Here is an 18,689-nt window from a genome sequence, read left to right as displayed (position 1 = left end):
CCCCTGTGTGCTGATTAACCTGGGGTCAAGGCACAGCCCAGATCAAACACGGTGACAACATCACAGGCCTTGGCCACCCTGATTCCCAATCCACTCTTGGAAAGGCCCCAGGGTTCTCAAAACCCCATCCTCCCACCTGGGCACCCCATCCTGGCAGCTTTGGGACAGACAGTGACCCTCACAGGGCACTACATCTTCATTCCCACACAACAAAACTCCCTCAGTGACTCTGCCCAGAGCCACGGTGACCTCCTGTCCTCCAGGGGGACATCACTCTGAGTCAAGACCTCTAAAAGCCTTGTTAGGAGGGTTTATCATTGTATTGACCCGATAACTGAAGTCCAGGGATGAAATTGCACCACTCTGTGCCCAGTGCACCCTCCCCCGGCCCTTCGGCCTGGCGCTGCCCCGGGGCGGATCTGCAGGCCCCGGGCACGGGCGGGTCGTGTCCTGCCGGTCACACAGCCCCTGCCAGGGCTGTCACATCCCCCCGGTGGCCTTGGGGCTCCGGCAGCTCTGGCTCTGCTCCCCTGGTGCTGCTGTTGCCACAAGATGGGGATGTTGCTCACCACAGCCATCGCTGGAGCTGCACCTGCGTGGATGCCCTTCCTCCTCCTCCTCCTCCTCCTCCTCCGTCGCTATAGGACACGAAAGAACACAAGCGCACAGCGCTGTTCTCAAGGTGTAGAGAAAAAGGGAAGTTTTTTTTCTGACTCCAACATTTCTAGTTTTCCAAGAGTGGCAGTGGATTGGAGGGTGACAGTGCCACCTCTCCAATGACACTGGACAGCCCAACAGCCCATCAACTTTCTCCTCCTTCATAAAGGAACACAAAGCAATCAGTTATTTACAGGAAGCGTGTGAGAAAGTTCCTTACAGGAAAGTCAACATCAGGAGGCTTAGAAAATCTTAAAAGAGTCGGGTGACACTCCTCTTCATTCCCCCAGGGCTCTCATAGGGACACACATGGGCTGTCCCTGCTCCTGTCCCATGACCCCATTCCTCACGGTTTTCCTGGCATCAGAGCCTTTTCTGCTGATTTTTCTGCAAGAGCTGCCCTGTCCCACCCCACACAGAGCATTTCCTTCCCTCCTTTCACCCCCACACGTCTGTACCACACACTGAACATCGCCCTCAGAGAGCCCCCAGCACACCAAGTGACCCCGTGGTGTGGGAATGCAGCAATTGGGTGCCTCTGGCACAGCCCTGAGCCCTGCAGGAAACACTACAACCATCATCATCCTCCGAGGAAGGCCCTGAGGCCACTGCCATGGGCGGGATGCTGTCTTTGGTTCCTTGATTCAGCTCCAGCAACCAGCAATGGCTCCTTTAAGCAGCTTTACTCTCTCAGTGAGGCTTTGTGGGAATGGCTGTTCCAGCCCCCCAGTCCCCCAAACCCTCTGGGACCTCTAAAGCTGAGACAGGGAAAGGTCTCAAGGAAGAGGGGAAGGAAAACCAGGGGGCCAGGGGCTCCTCACCTTGCTCCTGGAGTTCACAGCTTTTGCTGCTGATGAAATCCAGATGGACCCTAAAATAAACTCTGCACTGTTCCTCTCTCCCCTTTGCAACAAAAAAAATAAAAATACCTTGGCAAGGGAAACGTGTGTTTCCCTGCACAAAGAAAGAGCCATTCATCTGTGAGCATTTACCAGGGCTGGGCTCACCCAGGAGCTCCTGGCTGAAGCTCCCACCCTGTGCCCACCATGGGGAGCTCACAGGGGCACAGGGACCCTTCTTACACCCTGCAAGAAGCGTGAAAAAAGGGCTGGAAGAGACACAGCAAACCCCCCAAACACCATTTTCCTCCACTTAGCACTCAGCAAAGGCAGTTCCTCATTTCCTCCTATTTCTTACTTTATTCCTGTTTCTAGTTTGAACCTGCTTTGCCTATCTCACAAAAAGAAATAAATACACTAATGATTAACCAACACTAAAACCCACCACACTCATCAACACATTAGTGGCAAAATCTCAAAATTAAAAAAAAAAAATCTAAAATTAACAAACCAAAATTACTACAATTCCTCATCTCCAGGTCCTTTTCGAGTCCTTCTCATCTGGCCCAGAGATGAGAAGGACTTTACCTTTCTCCTATCTCACAACAAGAAATAAATGCACAAATGATTAACCAACACTAAAACCCACCACACTCATCAACACATTAATGGCAAAATCTCAAAATTTAAAAAAAAATCTAAAATTAACAAATCAAAATCACTACAATTCCTCATCTCCAGGTCCTTTTTGAGTCCTTCTCGTCTGGCCCAGAGAGCAGCTGCCTGCAGGGATTCCCACACAACAAAAATCCCTCAGTGACTCTGCCCAGAGCCACGGTGACCTCCTGTCCTCCAGGGGGACATCACTCTGAGCCAAGACCTCTAAGAGCCTTGTTAGGAGGGTTTATCATTGTATTGACCCGATAATTGAAATACACTAAGTGGGTTTCTAGGTGAAAGCACCTCGGGGAAGGCTCTGGACAATGTTCCTGCTATTAAAGCGAGTGGAATGAGGGGCAGCAAGATTGCCTTGGGGCTGTCCATGGGATTTACAGGCTCCCATTCCTTCACTGCTGGGCAACATCCTTTTTTATTTTGTTGAATGGTGCATGAGAGGCAGAGGGATTGAAAGCCATCAGTGTGTTCTCAGTACCTCAGGGACAGCAAACCCCCCAAACACCATTTTCCTCCATTTAGCACCTCAGCAAAGACAATTTCTCATTTCCTCCTATTTCTTACTCTATTCCTGTTATAGTTTGAACCTGCTTTACCTTTCTCCTAATCCTATCTCACAATAAGAAATAAGTTCACTGATGATTAACCAACACTAAAACCCACCTGAGCTGCTAAGAAATTGCCTGAGCCCATTCCTTAGCAGCAAAATCATGCCCAAAAAACCCACCAGTGCAGGAGATGAGGCTTGGTTGGCTATGCAGGGACAGCACAGGGCTGATGCCAGTGGGCACAATTCTGATTTATTGGGGCTGCTCAAAACGCTGGGCTCCTGCAGGGCAGGATGGGGGAGCAAGGATTTGAGGCAGGAGATTCAAATGACCCTGGGAAATGACAAAATGACACTGGGAGATGGCAGCAAAGGTGAGCTGTGCCTCTTGGGATGCACAGTGACCAGGGGAGCGGCTCCAGGGGAATCCCCACACCTGGGAGCCCAGCACTTTGAGCTGCCCCAATAAATCAGAGTTGTGGCCACTGGCATCAGCCCTGTGCTGTCCCTGCACAACCAGCCAAGCATCACCTCCTGCCCTTTGGTGAGTTATGGGCGTGCTGCCTGTGCCAAGTGTTCTGTGGGAAGCACACGGGCACTGGCACAGCTCAAACCCACCTGCCATGGCTGGGAGAGGGGGCAGAAGGCCCTGGAGAGACCCTGAGGGTTTCTGGCCTCCTACTCCCACCATGTCTTGCTCACCTTCCCAGCTCTGCCCAGGTAAAAACGCGGCAGAAATTGAGACGCTTTCCACTGTCCCAGGTTGCTCCAAGGCACATCCAACCCAGCCTTGGACAATTGCAGGGATCCAGGGGCAGCCAGAGCTTCTCTGGGCAACCTGTGCCAGGGTCTCACCACCCTCTCAGGGAGGAATGCCTTCCTAACATCCAATCTACCCCTGCTCTTTGCCAGTTTGAAGCCTTTCCCCTTTACCCTGTCACTCCACACACTCCTAAACAGCTTCTTCACTTCAACACAATTTCCTTTCATTCACTCTTGCTCTCTTCAACTCGATTTCCAGCTGCTTCATTTCTCTTTACTCCATTTCACAGAAATTAACTTGAACTTATTATTTCACTTATTGTTTCACTTCACTTGTTATCTCAACATGAAGAGAGGGAGAGGGAGAAAAAAGAAGAAGAGAAGAAAGAGCAGGGGAAAGGAGAGGGAGAGGAGAAAGAGCAGGGGAAAGGAGAGGGAGAGGAGATGCAGGGAGAGGGGCCCGAGCTTTAACCCATTTCACAGAAATCCACCAGAACTTATTTCACTGCATCTCATGAAGCTCAGGGAGCCGAGCATCCTCCGGAGAGGCCGAAAAAGAAGGAGAGGAAGAAAAAGAAGAAGAGGGAAGAAACGAGCGAGAAGGAGGCGAGAAGAGGGGAGGGGGCCCGAGTTTTAGTCCACTTCACAGAAATCCACCAGAATTTATTTCACTGCATCTCGTCAGGGAGAGCCGAGCATCCTCTGGAGAGGCCGAAAAAGACGGAGAGGCAAGAAAAAGAAGAAGAGGGAAGGAAACGAAGAAGAGGGAAGAAAAGAGAGAGAAGGAGACGACAAGAGGGGAGGGGGCCCGAGCTTTAACCCATTTCACAGAAATCCACAAGAACTTATTTCCCTGCATCTCGCTGGGGAGCCGAGCATCCTCCGGAGAGGCCGAAAAAGACGGAGAGGGAAGAAAAGAAGAAGAGGGAAGAAAAGAGCGAGAAGGAGGCGAGGGGGTCCGAGCTTTAGTCCATTACACAGAAATCCACCAGAACTTATTTCACTGCATCTCGTGAAGCTCGGGAAGCCGAGCATCCTCCGGAGAGGCCGAAAAAGACGAAGAGGCCGAAAAAGAAGAAGAGGGAAGAAAAGAGCGAGAAGGAGGCGAGAAGAGGCGAGAAGAGGGGAGGGGGCCCGAGCCTCCGTGCCCGCGGGGGGGGCTCGCAGCGGCGGCGCTCGCTGCCCATGCACATTCTCTCCGGGCGGCGGCGCGGCTGCCGCTCCTCCCGGCCCCGCTCGGCCCCGCTCGGCTCCGCTCCGCCCGGCCCCGGCGGCACGAACATGGCGACACGGAGCTGCGGCGGGGCCGGCCGTGCCTGCCCGCTCCCGCGCCGGCTGCTGCCTCTCCTCCCGCTGCTGCTGCTGCTGCCGGTGCCGCTCGCCGCCCGCTCGCCGCCGCCGCTGCTGCTCCGCGCCCCGGGGGCCCCCGCCGAGCCCCCGCGGGGCCGCCGCGCCGCGCCGCGCCCGCCCGAGCCCATCCAGGTGTACGGACAGGTGAGCCCGCAGCGCGGCTGCCGCGGGGGGCACGGACACCGCTCGGGCCCCGAGCTCCATCATCATCATCATCACCATCACCCCCCCCCGCTCCACAGCCTGCCCCGGGGGTCGCGCCCGGGCAGGGGTCGGTGCGGGGGTTCGCGGCTCTCCATCCCCGCATCCCCGCGGGCTCGGAGGGAGCAGCCAAGGGCACGCGGCGGGGATTGGGGCCGGGCATCCCCGGGAAGGGACGGAGATTCCCTGCGGGCAGCAGCGCCGTGAGCCGGGGATGCTCGCCGTGAGCTGGGCAGGGGGAGGTGACGCCGGGGGAAACCATGGCTCCGTGCGAGGCACCGTGTCCTTCCTTCCCCGCGATCAGGGCTCCTGGCGTGCCCCAGCCATCCTCCGCTGACCCTCGGGAAAGGAGGGGAGCAGAGCCGCTCGCGGCAGGAAAACACAGAAACTGCTATTTCTGAAAGTATCCCTGCTCGGGCTCGATGCACTGGCAAGTTTTGCTGCCAGGACCACGAAGGCTCCCCCTCAGCCCTTCTTTTCCATCTCTTTTGGGTGGTGATGACAAATTACACTCGGACTCTTGGCTGGGGAAAGCTTCAGCTTTTTAAAGGTTCTGCTTTATTTTTGATGTACCCACAAGCTGTCTGCACTTCTCTGCCCTATTTGATCCTCCTTGCTGACACTGCCCGTGTCCCCATCACGTGCCCAAAATGCTGTTTGGGAGGGACATGGCACACTTGAGGAGAGGCTTTGAGCCCTCAGTGACATCTGCCTTTGCCTCCTTGGACGGTGCTTTCCCCCCTGGTGCTCTATAATTTCCCCTTTTTGCTACTTGTAGGATCAGAAGGAGCCAGTCACGAGGCAGGGCTGGCCCTGGAGCTGCTGGAGGGGCACATGCAGGGCTGGTGCTGCTCCTAAAGCCCTTCTGTTCCCTTGTTTAGGGAAAAGCTGTTCCTCCTCCCCTTGAAAATCTGCTTCGCCTCCTCTACCTCCTCAGCGTTTGGCTGTTTTTAGCATAACACAGCTACCCCATTTTAGAAGAAAACATGACACTTGTCTCTCATCCACGGCAAGACATTGGTGGCACTTTCCCTTCTGTCTCCCCGTGCCTTCCATCCTGCCAGGTAGAGAGCAGCTCCAGCAGGGATGTCCCTGTCACCTGCACAGGAGCTGCAGACCCAGGAGGGTGCAGTGACCCTGCCACAATCCAGACCAGGACTAATAGGAAGCAGTGGGAGTTCAACAGTTTGCCACTGTTGGGGATTTTCTCATTGCCTCGAGCTTCCAGGAGGGATTTGCCTGGGGAATGGAGTTGCTCTCACTGGCAGCAGAGCACACAGCACCCGTTCCTTCCTCTGCTGCGGGGCAGGACACAGATTTGACAGCCCAGGTGTGTCACCAGGACGAGTTGCTCAGCACTAAACAGCATTTCTGAGTTCTCTCAAGTGCCACAGGGCTTCAAATCAGGGCTCTGCCTCAATAAAAGGGGCAAGAGGGAGCCTGTGTGCCCTGGGCTGCGTTACAGACCTGACCACACAAGTTCCTAATGCCTGGCAAGCCGGAAAAGCCGTGCAGCACCGTGCTCAGGGGTCTCGTGCCTGGTCACAAGCACCCAACAATCCCCGTGACCCCCCTCCCCCAGCTCCCTGGCTCTCCAACAGCAGCAGAAAATCAAAGTGCAGTCCAAGCACTCCCCTGCCAGGGCCATCAGCACAAGGGGCAGAGCTTGGAGCCAGCATCCTCGTGCGGTGTCACTGCAGTCCCTGATCTGGGACACATCCCACTCCCGTGCCTTTGGCAGGTCACTTGGCCATATGCTACGCTCTGGCTCGTGCCCCAAAACTCCCTGCCCTTCCCTGGCTCTCTGAAGCAGGCTGGGGGCAGAGCTGAGAGGCCAGGCTCAGCTCAGGGGCTGGGGAGAGCAGGGTTTGCTGCTGGTGGGGCTGATGTCATCAGGGGAGCAGAGGGAGGGAGGCATCGCTCTGTCTGGAAACGAGCAGGGCAAGAACATCCAAAGCCTTTGTAGCTCCTCAGGAGCCAAACACAGCTTACTCAGCACTGTCAGGGACAGGCTCAGAGCCCTCTTGCCTTGGACACCAAAGCACAAGATGTAACTTGGATATTTTTATTTGGACCCTCACTGCTGAGCACATCCTTGCTGGGCAGGCTGCAGCAAAACTTCCCAGGAACATCCCCAGATAACAGGACCAGCAGCTTAACCCCCTTTGTGGCTTCTCCTTGTTTTTTTCTGATTCCAAAGCAGCAGCAATCAGGAGACCAAATGCCTGACTCGAGTCTGTCAGCTTCGAGACAGAGCAGGTTTTGTTCCCTTGCACAGCCCTCACCTCTGTGGGATTGTTGGTGAGGGTTACAATGGACAGACTGTTTGAAGCAGGCACGAGACAGGACTTTTCCAGGATGCCACTGGCAGCAGAGAAGCATCCCCAGGGCAAGAAAACTTCACCCTTGGGGCCAGCAGGGCTCCCTGAACCCCTTCCCCAAGCGTGGCACCTCATCCTCCTGGCACGAGCTGCTGGCCCCAGCACAGGGGCTGGGCTGGCACTCACCCTCCTGTCCCCTCTCAGCCTTTGTGCTCCTGCCCACACAGCCCAGCTCAGACCTGGCAACACAGAATTCACACAATCACTGGGTTGGAAGAGACCCTAAAGATCACCCAGTCCAGCCCAGCCCCAACCCCTCAACTCAACCCTGGCACCCAGAGCCACATCCAGGCTTTGTTAAACACACCCAGGGATGGGGACTGCACCACCTCCCTGGGCAGAACATTCCAGAACTTTATCACCCTTTCTGGAAAATACTTTTTCCTAATATCTAACTCACATAAACAGGGCCTGGCTCCAGGATCTGCCATTTCCACCATCCCACACTGATCCTGGCTGCTGGGTGTGAACCAGCCCCGAACCGCAGGGAATACAACAAACACAGGAGAGCAAAGCAGCCCCTCTGGGTGCCTGTGTGTGCTGGGCTGAGGGGTGACCATGGGAGGGGTGTGGAGAGGCTGTTGTGTCGTGGCTGTGGCACAGGGACAGGAAAAATGCTGGGGCAGGAGCCCAGATTGGGTCTGCGGGTGCTGAGGGGAGTTGTGGGAGCATTCACACTGCTAAAACATCTCTGACCTTGGCTGCATCCCTCCCCCTTCTTTGGAAAAGGTTTATCCAAAGCCACCCCCCAAAGCACACAGCTCACAAGAAATCTTTGCCTTAAGCCACGCTAGGACAAAGGACATCTTCTCTGAGTGCTGGTGGCTCCTGGGGCAGCCAATTCCCCTCTCTGCTGTCGCTGCAGGGCTTGAGCCTCTCCCTGTGCTGTCACCTCTGTGCCTCCCTGTCCCCGGAGCCAGTGTTAGTGCCTGCCCTCACATCATTTTTCTGGGGGAGAACTCTCTTTTCGCTCCCAACCTCCCCATTTCCTGATGATAACTCATCCTGCCTTTGGGGAAAGCCACCGAGTGTTCATCATTTCCAGCCCATTCACTACGGCCTGACCTCTCATCAGCCCACCACTGACCTTGACCCTGCCCACCCTTCTGTGCTGAGGGAGAGCTCAGATCACCTCCTCTCCATCGTGCAGAGCTGGCAGAGAGCCCTGCTGCTCCCAGGGGAGGCACAGATTGCTCTGCAGGGCGGGCTCCATCCAGCCCTGGGAGCGCAGACATCAGTCATGCCCCATCACAATGGAACCATGCTCAATTTTGACCGGCCTTGCCAGCCTGGCAGAGCCTTCCCAGATCAGACTTTAACCTTCTGGAGGTGCCCTGTCCCAGCCGTGTCCTTTTCCTCCTCCTCTGTGTTAGGAGACCTTCCTTCCCATTGCTGGGTCTTTCATGGCCACCCTGAGAAGGTTTCCATGCTCCTGGCATTTGCTTTTTGCCACAGCTTGATCCCTGGAAGCCACACAGTTCCTGCTCCTGGCACCACAATGGCTGAGAGAGGTATTTGTGGTTTTATTCATTGTTTTTCCCCTCCAGCAGATTCCTCACGGATCCTGTGAGTGCTGTGGTGTCCCAGGGGCATGGCTCAGGCTTTCCAGAGCTGCCATGCCAAGCTCATGGCACACTTTGGACCTCTTCTGCAGCCTTCTTCCCTCGTTATGGGGGAGTAAAATTCATCAGATTGCCAAATCTGCTGGGGAACCCTCCATTCCCATCACATCCCTGCCCCTCTATCAATTGAGGTTGTTCCTGGGGTTGTTTCTGGATTCCTGCCCTGACCCCAATCCTCCTCCTCCCCTCCCTTTCCCATTCTCCTGGAAACAACAGCTCGGGGAGAGCTCTCTTGGTGGTGGCAGAGAGAAAACAGCCCTGCAAGCAGATGATTTCAGTATTAACCAAATTAACACCGGGCCTGGCACTCTGCGAAATGACTCACCCGTGTTTCATATCAACGATTTCAGACCCTGGCATTTTCAGTCCGAGCCACGAGCGGCTCCACGGCAGGCACAGGCTGCATTTCCAGCTCTCCTGGCAGGGCTGGCAGCAGATGCTCAGGAGCAGAGCAGAAGGTGCAGAAATGGAGCTTTAGTGGGAGCGTGCAGGGAACGCGGCGTGCTGGGAGAAAGAGCCACCCCTGGCACTCTGGGACCCTGCCAGGAGCCACCCAGGAGCCATCTCTGGCACTCTGGGGCTGGGGACAGGAGCCACCCCTGGCACTCTGGGGCTGGGGACAGGAGCCACCCCTGGCACTCTGGGACCCTGCCAGGAGCAGGAGCCATCCCTGGCACTCTGGGGCTGGGGACAGGAGCCACCCAGGAGCAGGAGCCATCTCTGGCACTCTGGGGCTGGGGACAGGAGCCACCCCTGGCACTCTGGGACTGTTCTGGGGACAGGAACCACCCCTGGCACTCTGGGGCTGGGGACAGGAGCCACCCCTGGCACTCTGGGGCTGTTCTGGGGACAGGAGCCACCCCTGGCACTCTGGGGCTGGGGACAGGAGCCACCCCTGGCACTCTGGGGCTCTGCTGGGAGCGGGAGCCACCCCTGGCACTCTGGGACCCTGCCAGGAGCAGGAGCCACCCCTGGCACTCTGGGGCTGGGGACAGGAGCCATCCCAGCACTCTGGGGCTGTTCTGGGGACAGGAGCCACCCCTGGCACTCTGGGACCCTGCCAGGAGCCACCCCTGGCACTCTGGGACCCTGCCAGGAGCCACCCCTGGCACTCTGGGGCTGTTCTGGGGACAGGAGCCACCCCTGGCACTCTGGGACCCTGCCAGGAGCCACCCCTGGCACTCTGGGACCAGGCTCCCGCACCAGCCCTGCCAGGGGGAAGACAGGGGATGGGCACCAAAGGCCTGGCACTTGTCCTCTGCAGCTTCCAGAGAGCTGGAATGAGGAGGAGCACGGGCAGAGCACCCTCTCTTGTTCTACCCTGTGCTACCCGAGCTTCTGACCCCTTCTGCAGCCCCACCAGCTACTGGGATCAGAATATTTCACCCATTCCCCTTCTCCACATGTGTTCTGGCAGCTCTGGAGCTGTGATCTGAGCTGATGGCAGCACCTGGGTGGTTTCAGAGCAGCTCAGGATCCTTGCTCTCTGCCAGCCTCGCTTATCACACAGCACTGATAACTCATTAACTATTCAGAAATGCCCTAGGAACTGCATTTGTTTGTAGGTCACTGTGAGGATGGGAAAACACCCCGGTGACCCTTGGAATCTTTGTTCTGCTCTCAGTTTTGCAGCCCTGTGTGACTGTGTTCACCGGGGTCTGAGGATGAGGGAAGAGACAAGGATCTGACTCCATGGTTCAGAAGGCTGATTTATTATTTTATGATATATATTATATTAAAACTATACTAAAAGAATAGAAAAAAAGGATTTCTTCAGAAGGCTGGCTAAGAATAGAAAAAGAAGGAATGATAGCAAAGGCTTTTGGCTCGGCTCTCTGTCTGAGCCAGCTGGGCTGTGATTGGCCATTAATTAGAAACAACCACATGAGCCCAATCCCAATGCACCTGTTGCATTCCACAGCAGCAGATAACCATTGTTTGCATTTTGTTCCTGAGGCCTCTCAGCTTCTCAGGAGGAACAATCCTAAGGAAAGGGTTTTTCATAAAAGATGTGACAGCCCTGAGCTGTCCCAGTTCATCTCCTCCCGAGGAATCCTGAGCACCCACCCTGAGCTGCAGTGCCAGCCCTGGAGCTGGAGCATTAATCCTCAGCAAAGCAAACCCAGGGACACACACAGCAAGCTCCCAGGCCTGCTGGACACCAAGGGTAGCCCCTGGTGCTGTCCTGTCACTTGTCACTGCTGTTACAAGTCACCAGCACACGAGATTTCTGCTGGCAGCTCACCACAGGCAGCAGTGGGATTGCTGCAGGGAGAAGTCAGGCTTCCCTCACAGAGCAGGGGCTCTGGGGCTGGCATTTAGAGGGAAGGGCTGTGCCTGCCAGTCACCCACCCCCTGGCCAGCCTGCACCCATTCACCATCTTTGGCCAACCAGCCTCATTCACCTGCTTCACAATCCCCCTGCTTCTATTCCCCCTTGCAGCCACCCTAGAGAATAAACTGCTCAAACTCTAATTAACTCTAATATTTTATAAAAGCATTGGCCTTGTAAGCCAAAGATTGAAGACTAAACCCCTTCTTAGAGTTAGCCCACCATCCTATCTCAGGAAGAAAGGATTCAAACCCTCATCTCCAGCTCCCAAAGCTGGCATTCTTCACATTTGTCACATACCAGGGGTGAGCCACCTCCACAACCAAAATCCTTCTCCAAACTCCAAATCTGGGCACAGGCAACTAAGAGGGATGAGACAGGCAGGGAAGCTGGAAGTTCAGCTGCCAGAGAACATGGACAGGGCTCCTATCCCAGCCCTGGGCACTCAAGGAGTCAGCACTGCACTCAATTCCTGATTTCCATCACTTCTCCAGGCTCAGCAGGGCAACACTTCCACCTCAGCTCCCAGAAATTCCCTCTGCCAGCCCAGCCTGGAGCTCCCAGGCCCCAGATGCATCCCAGGAGCTCATACCTGGGCTCAGGTGGCCCCTCCAGGGCTGTCCTCATCCTGTCCCATTCCTGCAGGGCATTCATTTGTTGGAAGGTGCTGTTAACAAAGAAATACACTCACAGCAAAGGCAGAAACATTGACTCCATTACAGCCTCTGCTGTGTCTTGGCTCCACTTTTCCCCTCCTGGACTTCATTTGGCACCTTGCATATTAGGAGGGCAAATTAGAATTTCATGCATATTTCATATATACTTAATCACTTGGCAAAGACCAAAACACTTCTCCATTAAGTGGAATTTATGCTAAATGCTGTTTCCATTAGGCAAATGGAGGAGGTTACACCAGTTCCCCAGGCAGCTGTCCCCTGCCAGGGGAGGTGGGGACGCTGTGACAGTGCCACAGCAGCAGGACAGGGTCCCCAACAGCAGCCTCATGCCAAAGTTACTCCCCAAAGCCCATCCTGGTTAATGGGACATCAGCTGCTGGCTCTGGGGTCCTGTTTGGTGCTCCCCTGAGCCACCTGGGTCCCCTCAGAGCCCTGAAGGGCTGCAAGGCAGCAAAAAACAAAAGTGTGACGCTCATAAACCCAACCAATGCCGTACAACCCCTTCCCAGGAGACTTACAGCATCCTTGTGTTGCTTTCTCCTGCTTTACACCCTCTAGTAAGAGCTTCTCCAGCTGCTCCAACCCTTCCTGCTGAGCTCTTCTCCATCCTGCCAGGGAGCCAAACCTTGCCTGCCTCCAGTTTGCCTTTATATAGGGACTCTGCCAAGCTCAAACTGCTTCAGCTCCTCAAGGGCTAACAAGGCTCAGCTGGGCCCCCTGAACCCAAACACGTTGCCCCTGCCTCGTTTCTGGGTTTCCCTTCCCTTCTTAAGTCTCCCAGAAAGGGATCTTGGCTTGTCTGCTTTATCTTGCAAGAATAAAAAAGATGCAGAGGAGGTTTGCTGCTGAGGTCAAATCAAGGTGCAGGTAAGAGTCTCCTCTGGTTTTCCTGCTTTTGAAACTCCAAGTGTTGGATTTCTTGTGGAAAAACCCCCAGAGAAGTACTGTTAAAGTTCATACTGAGGTAGTAACAAACCCCTCTTGGCTGGGAGGCTCTAAAGGGCCAAGTTTGTGTTCTAACAGTGCCCAGCTCCAGCCTGGCCACCAAAAAAGCTGCACCCAAAATAACCAACAGAGCTGTGGGAGATTTAAACGGGGTTATTCTGCTTCCAGAGCAGGGGAGGGGGACAGGGAGGGCAGAGCTCAGTTCCACACCCCAGGCTGTCTCAGTGAGCAGCAGTAATTCCTCCTCCTCCTCTGGCCTGTTTCCCTGCATCCTCAAACAGCGTCTCTTCCTTTTAATTTTTATTTTGTTTTCTTTTCTGGCGGGCACGCAGGGCTCTGGCTGCCTGGCTTTGTAGCTGCTGCTGATGGCTGACCTAAATCTGAGCCGTGCTTGGAGCCGGGAGCTCCGGCGGGGTTTGCCCAGTGGAGGGGGGGGGTCCCTGCTGGGGAATGCTGCGGCCCCGGGGGATGATTGGGCCCCAGGGGGATGCTCGGGCCCCGGGGAATGATCGGGGCCAGGGGGATGCTCCGGGCCTGGGGAATGCTCCAGCCCTGGGGGATGCTCCAACCCCCGGCATGTTCAGGCCCCCAGGGGATGCTCTTGTCCTGGGGGATGCTCGGGTACCAGGGGGATGTTCCAGCTCTGGGGATGCTCCAACCCCCAGCATGTTCGGGCCCCGGGGGATGCTCCAGCCCCGGAGATGCTTCAGCCAGGGGTATTCTCCAGCCCCCAGAGGGATGCTCCAACCCCCGGGATGCTCCAGCCCTGGAGATGCTCCAACCCCCAGCATGTTTGGGCCCCTGGGGATGCTCCAGCCCCAGAGATGCTTCAGCTAGGGGTATTCTCCAGCCCCCAGGGGATGCTCCCTGCCAGGCTTGGGGTCGTTTCACTTTCCTCTCCTGTGAGCCTATTGCATAAGAGGGATTTGAGGGTTTCTACTTGGCTCTCTCCCCCCCCCTCCCTGCCCGTTTTTTTCTTCCAGAATAAAGTCCTTGTTTTTCCAAGTGTTTGGCTTGCTGGAGGTTAAAGCAGCCCCTTCTCCAGACAGTGCTGCTTGCTGATCCCGGGCTCAGTGAGAGCTGCAGGCTATCAAGCCTAAGAAGGGCTTATCCCTGTATTTTTACAGCTTCCCAAGGCCCCAGCTCCGGGGTTAGAGCCCTGGGCTGAGCTGTGGCGTGCGAGGGCTCAGGCACGCACTGCCCTGCTGCATCCATGGCCGGCCTGAGCTGCTCTCCCGGCTCTCCTGGCTGTCCCTGCTGGCTGCTGACAGCCACAGAGGGTTTGTCCTGCACTGTCAGCTCCCCCTGTGCTGCTGCTGCGAGAGCTTCCCCATAGAAACCAGCGCTGGGCTGGCAGATACAGCTCACACGGGAATAACGGGATTGTGCACGGCCCCGTGTGTGCTGGAAACCAGCAGGGAAACATGGAATATCCTGGGCTGCAAGGGAGCCAGCCCTTGGCCCTGCACAGAAACCCGAACAATGCCACCCTGAGCATCCCTGGGAGCAGTGTCCAAATGCTCCTGGAGCTCCTGGGGCTGAGACCCCAACAATGCCACCCTGAGCATCCCTGGGAGCAATATCCAAACACTCCTGGAGCTCTTGGGGCTGTGCCCTGCACAGACACCCCAGCAATCCCACCCTGAGCATCCCTGGGAGCAGTGTCCAAATGCTCCTGGAGCTCCTGAGGCTGTGCCCATTCTCTGGGGAGTCCCCAGCACCCTCTGGGGGAAGAACCTTCCCTGATATCCAGCTAAACCTGCCCTGAAGCAGCTCAAGGCAGTCCCTTGAGTGCTGCCACTGGTCACCAGAGAGAAGGGATGGGTGCCTGGCCCTCTGCTTCCCTGTGGCCTCATCAGCCTGGATTTGAAAACACTTCCCAGTCCTTGGTTTGAGTTTTCATTCTCATCATCCCCTGAATCCTGTTTGTCTGAGGAAGAATAAAGGGAAAATTTACCCTTTTAGGCACATTCTGCCAACATGTTCAGGAGGAATGCTGCGGTGAATGAGTTTTCCCAAAGTCTGGTATTTCCAAGGAAGGGTGGCATGGGAGGATGTTTGCTGTCCCTGTGGGTGAGGCTGTGCCTCAGGGTGTCCTTTTCCTTGGCATTGCAGGTCAGCCTCAATGATTCCCACAATCAGATGGTCGTTCACTGGGCAGGAGAGAAGAGCAACGTGATTGTGGCCTTGGCCAGGGACAGCCTGTCCTTGCTGGGCCCCAAAAACAGCGATGTAAGTAACACACCCTGGCCCTCTCCAGGTGCACCAAGGTGGTGGTGGCTGCTGAGCTATAGCCTGGCTTGCTCTTGTGTCGTGAGACACAAAAAAAAGCCCACAAGCTTGGGTTCAGAGGCACAAAAATATTAAATATCCTCCGTGCCGCCCCGTGGGTTCAAGGCATGGTTGGGAAAATCTCAAATCTTTCCCTGCCTCGGAGCTCACTGAGTTTTCACCAAATCTGTCAGAAGGGAGCTCAGAACTTTGTGCTTCTCATTGTGCGGCTTCTCCTTTGCAGGTTTACGTGTCCTATGACTATGGGAAGAGTTTTAAGAAGATTTCGGAGAGGTTCAGCTTCGATGGGGGGAACAGCAGTGAGGTGGCCATCGCCCAGTTCTACCACAGCCCTGCTGACAACAAGAGGGTGAGGGGGATGTCCCTGCTGTCACAGGGACAAAGGTTGTTGGGGTATCTTCATGCTTTGGCCATTCAGGGTGACCGGACACACCTTAGGGTGTCCCTGGGGCAGAGGTGGTGTGTGCCAGGCACTTCTTGTGCCTTGGTGATGGTCAGAGTGTGGTGGGAGAGTGGGAAATTCTTCTCCTCCAAAGTTTGCCCTCCCAAAGGCTCCCCAGGGACGTGCACCTTCATTGCTGCCAGCCTGAGCTCTGCTCTGACCTTCTGCCCTGTCTGTCCCTCCACCCCCAGTATATCTTCGTGGATGCCTTTGCCCCGTACCTCTGGATCACCACCGACTTCTGCAACACCATCCAAGGCTTCTCCATCCCCTTCAGAGCAGCAGACCTCCTCCTGCACAGCAGGAACCCCAACCTCCTCTTGGGCTTCGACAGGTCTCACCCTAAAAAACAGGTGAGCGCTTTGCCCAGGTGGGGAACCAGCATCCTACCCTGCCCTGCTGGGATGTTCCTGTGGCCTCTCACAGCTGAGAGCCACCGTGCCTCGTGCAGGGCCGTGTGGCTTCAGGCTCTGGCCATTCAGGGTGTCTGATCTCACATGCAGAGATGTCCAAACCTGCCAGGCCACTCCCTTCCCTACAGTCTGTCCTGTTCTCGCCTCTGGAGAATGAGGACACAATAGGTGACCGTGTTCACAGGGGTCTGAGGATGAGGGAGGAGACGAGGATCTGACTCCATGTTTCACAAGGCTGATTTATTATTTTATGGTATATATTATATTAAAACTATATTAAAAGTATAGAAGAAAGGATTTCACCAGAAGGCTGGCTAAGAATAGAAAAAGAAGGAATCATAACAAAGGCTTGTGGCTCAGACAGAGAGTCCGAGCCAGCTGGACTGTGATTGGCCATTAATTAGAAACAACCACATGAGCCCAATCCCAGATGCACCTGTTGCATTCCACAGCAGCAGATAACCATTGTTTGCATTTTGTTCCTGAGGCCTCTCAGCTTCTCAGGAGGAACAATCCTAAGGAAAGGGTTTTTCATAAAAGATGCCTGTGACACTCTGGCCGTTCAGGAGTCTGATCTCACATGCAGAGCTGTCCAAATCTGCCAGGTCACTCCCTTCCCTGCAGTCTGTCCTGTTCTCACCCCTGGAGAATGAGGACACAATACCTGCAGGCTGCCTGTCTTATTTCCCTTCCTTTCTCCTCCATTCACGCTACTCCCAACCACATCCATCACCCCAACCACTGTGGTCATAACTCACCACAGAGCACTGGCAGCTGAGGCAGGGTGACCTCTGCAGTGTTTCATGTGGGCCTGTGGTTTGCCTTTGGGTCCTGAATAACAAATTGCTGCTGGAATACAAACACTTTTTTTTTTTTCCCCTATGGAGTTGTTGGGTAAAGATTGAAAATAATTACAGCACCTTCAGATAGACACAGTGAATAAAACCTGGAGGTGAAATAGTGGGAAATCCTTCTGGTAGAAGGCTAAAGGATGCTATTTTTGCTGTTTGGGTTATCTATTATTAACAGGAAGTTTGCTGTTGCTCCAGGAGCTGCCACATGAAAATGAGCTACTCCATGAAAAGTCCTGGGAGTAGCCATGGATGGACACACTGGGTCTCTTGAAGGATTGGGTCTGTTTGTGTCCCAGTCCTACTGGCATCTCTCCCCTTTGTTGTTGCAGCTCTGGAAATCAGATGACTTTGGCCAGACCTGGATAATGATTCAGGAGCACGTGAAGTCCTTTTCTTGGTATGTACTGCACCCAGCTCCTGTCGTTCAAGAGAAGAAGACACTTCTCCTGCACTGTGAAAATCAGAAATCTGGGTACCAGGGTGTGCCCCAGCCCTGCTCCCCTCACCCTGCACTGTGGGCTTGTGCCAGGGCAGGGTGACAAGTGACAGCCTGGCACCCAAGGGTGTGACCTTGTTCACAGGGGTCTCAGGTTGAGGGAAGAGAGGAGGATCTGACTCCATGTTTCAGAAGGCTTGATTTATTATTTTATGATATATATTATATTAAAACTATACTAAAAGAATAGAAGAAAGGATTTCCTCAGAAGGCTGGCTAAGAATAGAATAGCAAAGAATGATAACAAAGACTTGTGGCTCAGACAGAGTCTGAACCAGCTGGGCTGTGATTGGCCATTAATTAGAAACAACCACATGAGCCCAATCCCAGATGCACCTGTTGCATTCCACAGCAGCAGATAACCATTGTTTGCATTTTGTTCCTGAGGCCTCTCAGCTTCTCAGGAGGAAAAAAATCCTAAGGAAAGGATTTCTCATAAAAGATGTCTGTGACACAAGGGTGTTTCCCATTCCCCCTGCCCCATCTCCTTGCTCCGGGGGTGTTTCCCATTCCCCCTGCCCCATCTCCTTGCTCCGGGGGTGTTTCCCATTCCCCCTGCCCCATCTCCTTGCTCCGGGGGTGTTTCCCATTCCCCCTGCCCCATTTCCTTGCTCCGGGGGTGTTTCCCATTCCCCCTGCCCCATCTCCTTGCTCCGGGGGTGTTTCCCATTCCCCCTGCCCCATCTCCTTGCTCTGGGGGTGTTTTCCATTCCCCCTGCCCCATCTCCTTGCTCCTGCTGCCCTGTTCTCCCATGGCTCCGTGTCCCCTGTGCCCGCAGGGGGGTTGAGCCCTATGACAAGCCCAGCACTGTGTACATCGAGCGCCATGAGCCCTCGGGGGCCTCGACCGTCATCCGCAGCACAGACTTCTTCCAGAGCCGGGAGAACAAGGACATCATCCTGGAGGATGTGCAAGATTTCCAGCTCAGGGACAAATACATGTTTGCAACCAAGTCTGTGGTGAGTGGTGTGCGAGGAGTTCGCTGCCGAGGGTGGATGTGGCGCAGAACCACAGCGGGCAGGAGCATCTGCCAGGGCTGGTGCTGCTCTCTGCTGCACCTCACGGCCTCCAGAGCTGGCTGGCTTGTCACAGAGGTGTCACCCAGCCCGCCAGCAGCTGCCACCCCCTGTGGGCTCACAGCAGCGGCTGCCCGTGCTGCTCTCCCCGTGGTGTTTCTGTGCCCCTGCCTCGGGCAGGCTGGGC

At 55.2% G+C, this 18,689-nt stretch overlaps 1 protein-coding gene across 2 annotated transcripts in view; it reads left to right on the top strand.

Moving 5' to 3' along the window:
* The first annotated feature begins 4,681 nt into the window (after positions 1–4,681).
* Positions 4,682–18,689, top strand: part of SORL1 (sortilin related receptor 1) — a 55,362-nt gene continuing 41,354 nt past the window's right edge. For both annotated transcript variants that reach the window (XM_077189828.1, XM_054647478.2), the window contains exons 1-6: positions 4,682–4,974; positions 15,104–15,220; positions 15,504–15,629; positions 15,914–16,075; positions 17,319–17,386; positions 18,265–18,445. In XM_077189828.1, coding sequence (XP_077045943.1) covers positions 4,762–4,974; positions 15,104–15,220; positions 15,504–15,629; positions 15,914–16,075; positions 17,319–17,386; positions 18,265–18,445 — 867 coding nt within the window. In that variant the 5' untranslated portion in view covers positions 4,682–4,761. The remainder of the gene's footprint in view (positions 4,975–15,103; positions 15,221–15,503; positions 15,630–15,913; positions 16,076–17,318; positions 17,387–18,264; positions 18,446–18,689) is intronic.

The sequence above is a fragment of the Agelaius phoeniceus genome, chromosome 23 (assembly GCF_051311805.1).
Source record: "Agelaius phoeniceus isolate bAgePho1 chromosome 23, bAgePho1.hap1, whole genome shotgun sequence".
Taxonomy (NCBI): Eukaryota; Metazoa; Chordata; class Aves; order Passeriformes; family Icteridae; genus Agelaius; species Agelaius phoeniceus.
The sequence above is the reverse complement of the archived record's forward strand: the minus strand, read 5'-3'. Positions and strand labels throughout refer to the sequence as shown.